Source organism: Culex quinquefasciatus, chromosome 1 (genome assembly GCF_015732765.1).
Source record: "Culex quinquefasciatus strain JHB chromosome 1, VPISU_Cqui_1.0_pri_paternal, whole genome shotgun sequence".
Taxonomy (NCBI): domain Eukaryota; kingdom Metazoa; phylum Arthropoda; class Insecta; order Diptera; family Culicidae; genus Culex; species Culex quinquefasciatus.
Window position 1 is genome coordinate 75,070,380 of NC_051861.1, and position 10,166 is coordinate 75,080,545.

The 10,166-nt window shown below is 39.5% G+C and overlaps 1 protein-coding gene across 1 annotated transcript; it reads right to left on the reverse strand.

Moving 5' to 3' along the window:
• Positions 1-2,277: 2,277 nt before the first annotated feature.
• LOC6045354 (larval cuticle protein 1) lies at positions 2,278-4,086 on the reverse strand. Its single transcript, XM_001862707.2, has 3 exons — positions 3,870-4,086; positions 3,243-3,508; positions 2,278-3,173 (listed from the first exon to the last, which is right to left on the reverse strand). Exons 1-3 carry the CDS (start codon positions 3,879-3,881, stop codon positions 2,696-2,698), a joined length of 756 nt encoding a protein of 251 aa, XP_001862742.1. The 5' UTR covers positions 3,882-4,086; the 3' UTR covers positions 2,278-2,695.
• Positions 4,087-10,166: the final 6,080 nt, after the last annotated feature.

Here is a 10,166-nt window from a genome sequence, read left to right on the forward strand (position 1 = left end):
GTAACCCTCGTCAGTTACATGATCTCCAAGTATGGAATTTAAGGAGTTTTTTTTCTTGTTATTACATATTGTTTTACTGATCCTCGGTCCCAACCTGGTCACAGCACCTAAAAGGACCTAATAAAAATAAGTTAAGAAAAAAAAACATCGAGTCGAAAAACTAAAAAAAAACGATTTTTTCGCGAACCGAATAAATGTTTGGAAGCAGAATGTGGGGGAGGGAGAGGGATTGGGGGCGAGAGCAGCCTCAGAAAGCTGTGCAATCCGTCACCCCCGAGGACCAACATTTGTCCTGAAAGGCATTTCGCCCTTCCCCTTGTTTCACAACCACGGCTGGACCCTCGAGAGGCAAATGTTCGGCGAGAAGGCAGCAGGCGCGCGCCTCATCTTGTTGCTGCCTCGTCCCGGGTGGGACGAGGGACGGGGAGTGAGGCAACTCCGAAGAGTTGGGATTTCCTCACCCCCTACCCAAAAGATCCAAACGGTCCGGCCATCGAGAGGCAACTGGCTGACAGTGACGACGAGATGGCGATGCGCGCTTCTTTTGCAGTTCTGGTCCCTCTCTTTCCTGCTGCTGCTCTGGCCTCTCCTGCTGCTGCTGCTCTGGTCTCTCTCCTGCTGCTGCTGCTCTGGGCTGAGCTTTCCTGCTGTTGCTGCCGGTCCGACGTCTGAGACGTGAATGATAGAATGGGCTCTGGCGCGCGTTCTTATATATGGTGTTGGCTCTCTACTTCCCCTCCTTTTTCGCGACCGACAGCGGTAGTGGTGCTTGGGTGATTATCCCCTCAAAATAGGTACTTGACATTCCCGTCCGTGAGTGGGAAGCGCTAATTTTGCTTGCAAAATCTCTGCATTTTGAAAACATTTTAAAACATTGAGTTGTTTTAATAGTTAAGCTATTTTTCCAACATGGAAAATTAAATAGCAAATTGTTGAATAATTTTCGAAACGAATGCAGCAGAAATCGTGCCGATTCGATTTGAGGGAAGGAAGTTATAAGCGTTTGACGGATGACGCAGTAATCCAGGGCCTTCGACCCGGGTTTTTTGGAATGGCACCCCAGTACCTTCGAGTAAGACGTAGTCTACGTCAAAAAGATAGCTGCTGATGTTTCACTCTAGTACAGTAGAACCTCAATCGTTTGACACAATAGGCATCATCTCAAATTACGGAGTGTGGCGCGAAGGCAACATTCGTAAATGATAATCATCGTCCAAGTAGCGGGATTCTACTGTATAGCGGTTGGCAAAGGACGCCTGGAACCAACTCAATTCAATCGCGGTGCAATTTTTTAACTGTCGACAAGACTTTGAAGGTTACCTTCGGCGCTGTGACATCGCGGGTATGGGGTTGTCATGGTAAACGATCCACTTCCCACCCAATAAACCCGCGACCATTGCAGCAGTGCAGAGTGTTGAAATTACACCACGGAATGTCTACCCGCACTGGTTTAGTCAGCTTGATTTTTTCCTGCAGTTTAGTTTCACGTGCACCCCGGCCACAATGCGGTTGATTGCGCATATCGAAAGCGAGAGTGAATATATAATTTCATGTTCTTACAGCAGTGGTGACGAGGCTAGGTTCAGGTTGAGGGAGGAGAAGGAAAAACAAGTTTTCTCGCTTATTACAGCGTTGGAATCGTTCGAGTTCAAGACATTTCCTTGTTTGTGCCCCCGCGCGCTCTCGGGATTGACGTCGTTGACTCTGTGAGAAGGACGGTTTGGGGAGGCCGCCAGAATCGAACTCATGCGCAGAACTGTCTATATTTGGACCGAAAACGAGGGGAGGGTTCCGCAATCAAGGCATGTTGAACGTAGAAGGTATGATGAATTATTGGTTCTCAACAAAATGTTCAAAAACTATACAGAATATTTCCCTGTTAAATTTGCGGATTTTGTTAAATAGTAACCTTTTGGCTGAAAATTTGCAAAATAGTCCCAGATGTTAAAATGATAATGCGTCCTTTTCAAATGTTGCTCCAGATTTGTTTTGCTTGAACGTAACTCTTAGCTAAGGTTAGAAACCCCTAATAACTAAAATCGGTAAACTAACCTACACTCAACATGCCTTGGTCCGTGTGATTGGTTTTGGATTTCAGGAAATCGTGAGCGTTTTGAGCCATGACTCGACGCAATGGCGAAAGTCTCGATCGATTGTTGAAATGGAACCGCCACCAGTGACTGGTCTGGTGGGCGCTCTAATTAATGCAATTGTTTAAGAGTGCTAATTGGTGAAGGGAGTGTTCGCTCGGATGAATGATTCGTACTTCGTGGTGAGTTTGTGTGTTTAGATTGGTTTTATCTTTCGCATTTTTTTTTCTTTAATTGATTTCAATTACAATGTTCCGGAAGATTGGTTCTCGCTTGAGGGTAAAAACAAAAGTTGAGGATGCTTAAATAACATCTACACCTCAGACAGTGTAGATGGCATTTGGAGTGCCATTAAAAGCAGTTCTCTCCTACGTACAATATCACAACAGACAGTAACTCTTAACTCGATTACAAAAAAAACAAACAGTGAACAGAACACGCGCAGGTCAAACGGGTGTGGGAGGAGGAGTAGGATTGGGTGAGTTCATGGACACGTGGTGGGAAAGGGAATCCTTCGCAAGGGTTCTGTAACTTCACTCTCTCTCTCTTTCTCTCGTTCGCTCGCTCACACTCGATCGCACTCTAGTTAACTCTCTCGGGATGACTTAGACCTTGTTGAAGGTGTAGCTGAAACCGTCAGGAGTTCTGTTCAGCTGCAGCTTGCCTGGAGGCTGGAATCGGTGCGGGGCCTGGGTGGTCCACTCCTGGGGAGCGGGTTGCCGAGGGGCAGCCGGGGCGTTGTTGTAGTGGTTGTACTGAGGAGCGACCGGAGCCGGAGCCGGGGCAGGCTGGTGGTGGTAGTTGTGCTGGACTGGAGCTGGCTGATGGACTGGGGCCGGAGCTGGGGCGGACTGACGAGGCGAATGCTGCTGGCTGAAAGATGGGTCGTTCCAGCGAGGATCGTACTGTCCATCGTCGTAGCCCTGGTTGTCGTAGCTACGGCCACTGCTGCTGAACTGCGGCTGGTACTGAGGTTCTGGCTGGTATTGAGCCTGGGGCTGGTACTGAGGCTGAGGAGCCGGAGCAGCGGCATGTGGTGGTGGAGCTGGGGCTACTGGCAGATGGTCACCGGAAGCTTGGAATCTGCAAAACAAAAACATTCCACAATCAATTGAACTCGAAACATCCTCGAGCTTTCGATTGAAAACCTACCCATTTTTGCCAGCGACGTAGGAGATGGTTCTTCTCTGTCCGGACGGGTCAAGGTAGCTGTACGAGCCGCGTCGGTTTCCATCGGCATCCGTTTCCTCCTTAAAGTTGGTACCATCCTCTTGGTCGTAAGCGGCGCCGAACTTTCCGTCTCCGGAAAGGTAGCGCTGCTCACTCAGGATTGCTGCCGTCTTCGGGTCACGGTTGTAGCCGCCCTGGGACTGGTACTGCGCGGACGCGGCCGCGACCAGCAACGTTGACACCAGAATCTTCAAACACACAAACACAAATCGAATTAGCAATTACGCACTGGTTTACCATATTTTTCAAACAGTGTTTATGAACAAGAAAAAAAAAAACAAAAAAGCTAAATTATGTACTGAACAACTTTAAGGCTACTTTTTTTTACATCTGTAAAGTTATTCAGCTTTTAACTTCCTTTCAGTTTCTTATTTACTGCACCACCAATTTAAGACGAACTACTTTTGCGAAAAGGGTTTTTATTCTCATACAAGCATCATCCCCTGCACTTGGCAAATTAAGCCAGAAAGTTTATTTTATTGCATCACACTAAGTCCAACGTCCTTAACTCCGTTATCATCACCAAACAAACACAATCAAAACACTCACAAATCTAAACATTGTTGCACACGGGTTTGCTTTTGGGCGGGAAAAATCTGCGCTATCCTTGAGGTTTCCTTGTGCTGGTAAACTGCCTTCCGGGAAAGCCTTTACACTTAAGTCACACACGCACACTCAATTCAACACAAGCTCAGAGTCCTGATCGGGCGCGATCAAGACACCTGGATAGATTCACTGCAAAGAAAGAACTGACTCTAGCCGGGATATACCGGAGGCTTTTATACGAGGAACCACTTGTGCGCACACGCGGCACCCAGCGCGAACCTTGGGATCCAAAAAGCCACCCTCTCGCTCTCCCCCCATCCCCCCGTACCTCTCTCGCACCTTGTTTCCACCACGCTCGGTGAGAGAGAATAGTAGCTCACATTGCAGAAAAGCCATCGTTGACGGTAGTTGAACGCGGGCACCCGCGACAATTGATTAGGAGCAAAGCGGTACTACTAAGTCAGTTCTAAATGGCCGTTCCGTGGGTGAAGTTCACAACTCTACCTCGTGAAGCAGATCGTTGTGGTTGGACAAAAGTTGTTCTTTAGTTCTTTATGAAGATTTGGTAATCTAATACTTTTACTCTAACTAGTTAATTTTGATATTTTTTCTTGAGGCATGACCACACAATGAAATTTACAAACAACTGTGAAATTCAAAATAGAATTGATACATTGTATTTTTTTTTTCTTATGTGCAACGAGCCCATTTTTTTCTTATGTGTACACCGATCAAAAAAGATCAAATCAATAACCTATAACACAATTCAAAGAATTGAAAGTTGTTGGAATTTGACAGGCTCTAGTTTGTCCTTCCTCTGTTTTCCATACAAATTAAAACGAGTTGGTCCAGAATAAAAACAACTCAACTTTTTTAGTTTGTTACATTATTTTATTTTAACTCAGTTGTTACTTATAATAATACCAATATCCATAGATAGTTCTCCATTGACATTAATATTTTTTTCTCAAAACTATGAACTTTTTGCATGAGAGCAATTCTCTACGAAATCGGTCTTTTTTTTAATTTTTGTATTTTTTAATCCGGCTGTATCTTTTTTGATGTCTTCGGTATGCCCAAAGAAGCCATTTTGCATCATTATTTTGTCCATTTGATTTTCCATACAAATTTGGCAGCTGTCCATACAAAAATGATGTATAAAAATTCAAAAATCTGTATTTTTTGAAGGAATTTATTGATTGATTTGGATAAGGACTACACTGAAAAAAATGATACACGGTAAACATTTTTTTAGAAGTTTTTTTAGTGGTTTCTAATTTAACTTTCTGTCACTAAAACTTTATCTGCAAAAAACACTATTTTTATTTTATTTTTTGATGTGTTTTATGGGACTTTACGTCCAACTTTTCAGAAATTTCTAGGTTGTGCAAATAATATTTGACCAAGTTATGAATTTTAGAATCAATTCTGATTTTTTTTAAATTGAAATATCGGTCGCAGAAGTTTTTCAACTTCATTTTTCGATGTAAAATCAAATTTGCAATCAAAAAGTAGTCTGGTGAAATTTTAATAAAGTGCACCGGTTTCAAGTTAAAACCATTTTTAGGTTACTTTTTTAAAAAGTAGCAGTTTTTCATTTTTTTTAATTAGTACACATGTTTGCTCACTTTTGAAAAAAAAAATACTTTAAAGAGCTGAGAAAATTCTCTGTATTTTGCTTTTTTGAACTTTGTTGATACGACCCTTAGTTGCTGAGATATTGCCATGCAAAGTTTTAAAACAGGAAAATTGATGTTTTATAAGTCTCACCCAAACAACCCACCATTTTCTAATGTCAATATCTCAACAACTTTTTTTCAATGTTAATGGTTAAAATATGAAACATTCGTGTAATTTTCCGACCTTTTCGAAAACAATATTTTTGCAATTACGTCGTGAAACTACTTTCTTTTCCTGTCATTCTTGAACGACGAAATAGCCTACTTTTATGTACCAAAATAACAGAATCGAATGGCAACACTTTTCAAAATAAATGCTGAAAAGTTCTACTTTTCAGCACTCAAATGGGTGCTGAAAAGTTGAACTTTTCAGCACTTGTTTCAAAAAGTAACACTTTTCAACATTTTTTTGATTTAAACGATTTATTGACAAAATACATAAAAATTTGACATAAAATTTCACTCAGTGTGTTTTTTGGAATTGCAAAAAATGTTGTATGGAACTCGTTGCAAAACTTGATTTTTTTCAGCACTCTTCGGTGAACCTCGTTGGATAAATGTACGACTCGTGCTGAAAAAATCCTCTTTTTGCAACTTGTTGCATAAACTACTATTTCAAAATGTTTAAATCAGCACATTTCAAAAGGGTTAAACATTCAATATTACGCATAACTCGGTCTAAGATTTTTTGCACAACCTGGAAATTTCTGAAAAGTTGGCATTTTATGTCCCCTAAAACATATTTCAAAATTTAAAATAGTGTTTATTTTGCAAGTGGGTCTCGTGGCGCAGGGGTAGCGGCTTCGGCTGCCGATCCCGATGATGCTATGAGACGCGGGTTCGATTCCCGCCTTATCCACTGAGCTTCTATCGGATGGTGAAGTAAAACGTCGGTCCCGGTTTCTCCTGTCTCGTCAGAGGCGCTGGAGCAGAAATCCCACGTTAGAGGAAGGCCATGCCCCGGGGGGCGTAGTGCCAATAGTTTCGTTTCGTTTCGTTTTTATTTTGCAAATGAAGTTATAGTGACAAAAAATGAAATTAAAAATCACCAATTTTTTTTACCTTGTATCATTTTGTTGGAACTTTACCGAAGACACCAAATCGATCAAAAGATACAAATTTTTGAATTTTCATACATCATTCTAGTATGGACAGCTGCTAAATTTGTATGGAAAATTTCATGGACAAAATAATGATGCAAAATGGCTTTTTTGGGCATACCGGAGGCACCAAAAAAGTTTCAGCCGGATTAAAAAATACAAAAAAAAATCCAATAATCGAAATCTGAGAGAATTGCTCATTAATTTAAAGCTTACACATTCAACTATGTTTGGCTGATAAGGGTATTTGATCAAAAGAGTTCTTGGAGCCATGATAAACGGTTAAAAAGATATATATATATTTTAAACCGGCATTTTCAAAAAATGGTCCAAATGAAGTTTTTCGTCAGAAATTTTGAAGAAAGCCTATTTATTTTAGGATATTGGGCAAACCTATGCTTATATTGAACCAAAACTGATACTTTTCATGGATCTTGTTCAGAAAACTGTTCTCTATAATGTAATTGATTCTAAATGTTTTAAAATGTAATTGTGTAATATGGCTGAGGATTGAAAATGTAAACCTTTTGGGCAATAAACAGCTCATCAATTAAATCTCGCTTACTTTTTCAAAAGGTCCTATGTACATAGGAAACCCATGGTGCATTGGTGGTTTTGAAAAAAATCTAGAAATAATCTATGTTTTGCATTGTTTGATGCTAAAATTAGTGTCCGGGCAATATGTTGTCGCAATTTTCATGATAGATTTAACAAAGAAAAGATTTATAATCGGTCATATTGGGGTTTCCAGCTTGGATTTTGAAGTAATTTCAAATAATGCTAGAAATCCATTAAATTTGGTTCGAAAACTTTTTATTGGAGTCAAATATTGGTCAAATATATTAACTTAGAGTCTCTTATGCCATATTCATAAGAAATTTGAGTGATATCAATATGAATGCACCGATTTTCAGCGATTTTTCCAAAATCGAAAAAAAAATCTTCAAAAACAGACTTTTCTTTCACGGTGCCAAATATCAGACATGCCGTATTTTTTATCATAATGTTCTCAGAAAAATACACCGTGATTTGAGCCAAATCGGAGTACTTATCTGGGTTTCCCATGTACAAAAGACCTTTTGAAAAAGTAAGCGAGTTTTGATTTGGATCTTTCCTGTTTGACGTGGAATCGCTGTATAAAAACGAAGAAAAAAGATCACTTGGAGGTTTTCTGCAGCACTTTTTACAAAAATTTATGTCATTCAATCCAAACATTTGAAAAACAAATCGCACAAATTTCTAGAACATAGCATATTATTACCAACACGCTGGCGAGATACAGGCTAGGGATCAAGTCTCCTCACTCTCTCCTTTAATTTGCTGTTCTCGTAAATATGCACACAACATTTTCAGATATAAAAATCGAGCTACTGTTTAATAATGGTTTATAGTTTAATATAATTTTCCATTGATGATTATTTACACTTACCTTTTTATTATAGTTTGAGATTACTAGCTGTTGCAACGCAGCTTTATAGCATTAAAAATATAAAATTTAATGACATAATTTTAATCATAGTTACTTTTTACAACGAATAACCATCGATTTATGTTGGGAATTTTTTATCGATGCAATTTGCGCTTTGTATCGATTTGATTTATTATGTAAGAATGAAATAATTTATTGTATCTCAAAAAGTTATAAATTAAGATTTGCTTTTTCACGAAGTTTCATAAACTAAACTTAGACATAAATGTTCAAATAAATAATTAATTAATATAATATCGTGGTTTGAAACTGCTTCAGTCCAAGACCAGTCAACACCATCTAAAGCACTGCGCACGTTAGATAACCTAGCATGGCTGGCAATCCCTTCTCCAATTCCGGATCAACTTTCAGCTCTCGGTGAAACATTCTGCACAAGTGAAGGTAATCAATCGATCAGAGAGATCCCAAACTCTTCCTGTCTGTACGTCCATCGAATCAACGAACACACATAAACGGCCCCTCTCCCGACCAGACCAGGCCCATTCCTGCTCTGTAAATGTCAAGGATTTTAAAAAAGGCAATAAGCTTCCTTGCACAGACAAAGAAACCAAACCAAGTTTCGTTGGAGCCTCCAGAAAGGCAAGAGATCTGACGCGGGTATTGAGTCGATACGGACTTAAAGCTTGGAACCGAAAAAAATCAAGTTCTATTAAAAAGCTGCCCTACGTTCTTCGGACATATTTGTAGCTATAGGGTGACAAGATTTTTTTTTGTTTGCTTGAAGCCTAAAAATCTGAAGGATTAAAATTTGGTAGCGCATTTTATTTGTGATATGAATAGTTAATCCAAATACACTTCATTTTCAAACATGTTCATTATTTCTTGTCACTCTAATCTACTCGCAGACTTGGATTAGAAACTACAACTACAAACCATAGACGATGGATACTAAGTGAAAAAGCAGCTTTGCAGTTACTGATCTAGCGATAAAGGTGTGGTAATAAATGGCGAACAAAATTCTGGTACTCGCCACCATGGTTTGGCTGACTTGTTTGAACAGCAGGTTCCGATGCGGAATCGACTTCGAGCCACCTCGAGTGAAACATTCTTCTTCTGACTTCGGACCTCGCAATATGAGAGAGAAGAGAGCAAACCACATTTCATCGACTTGGCCTCACGTCTCACGAACAAGGCAGTTTAAGAGCGCACACTCTTCGCAAAATAGTTTAGCTTTAGTTCCGAGTTCCAACACCCAGCCTCAAAAGCTGGTTTAGTTGCTACTGCAGTCAGTGGCGTTGACATTGAACAATGAACTGTGGGCAAGAGCTTGAATGAATGTGAATATGAATAATAATAACTTGTTGCATCAGCATTATATCCCTAAAATTTCAAATTCTGGTAAAAATTTACACTCAGTGGAATGGAAATATCACTTGCTCATCTAAACAATAGGTAAACAAACCTCTTAAAATTAGTAACTTTGCATCTACTAATTGTCGATTCTTCAGCCATTTTGTTTTGAATTGCATTCCTTTTCTGGTTGAGCACATTTTCCCTACACATAAAGACCTGATACTCGAGAAGGTTCACTCAACCAGCACAGTGTTGTGTCTAATTTGGTCAGTTTTTTTTTTAAATCTATAAGGTTGTATATGTATTATACGTAACATCAAAATTAAACCTGATAAAGGAATATAAGGACACACACTCTAATAATATCATTAAAATCATTTAGGTATTGTGATTTTTTCGCAAATCTATACACATAAATTATTTTCAAAAAAAATGTATAGAAGGGATTTTGGTGGGAGTTCTCCAACAACTATCAAAACATACATTGAACTTGCCTTGTTTCCCCTGTACTACACGACATAACTCAGTAGATACTAACCTAATTATTAATTGTTCAATGCTCACTGCTGTTTGTCAAAACTGTATCCAATGTTTTAATTAAAACAATTTCAAGTCACAAGGAAATAGACATCCAATAGCCATAGTATCAATTAAACTCAAATGTACGCCCCCGCGGTCAGCACAGAAAAATGTTACATATTCCTCGTATGTTTAACTCACTTAACAACAACAACAGCTG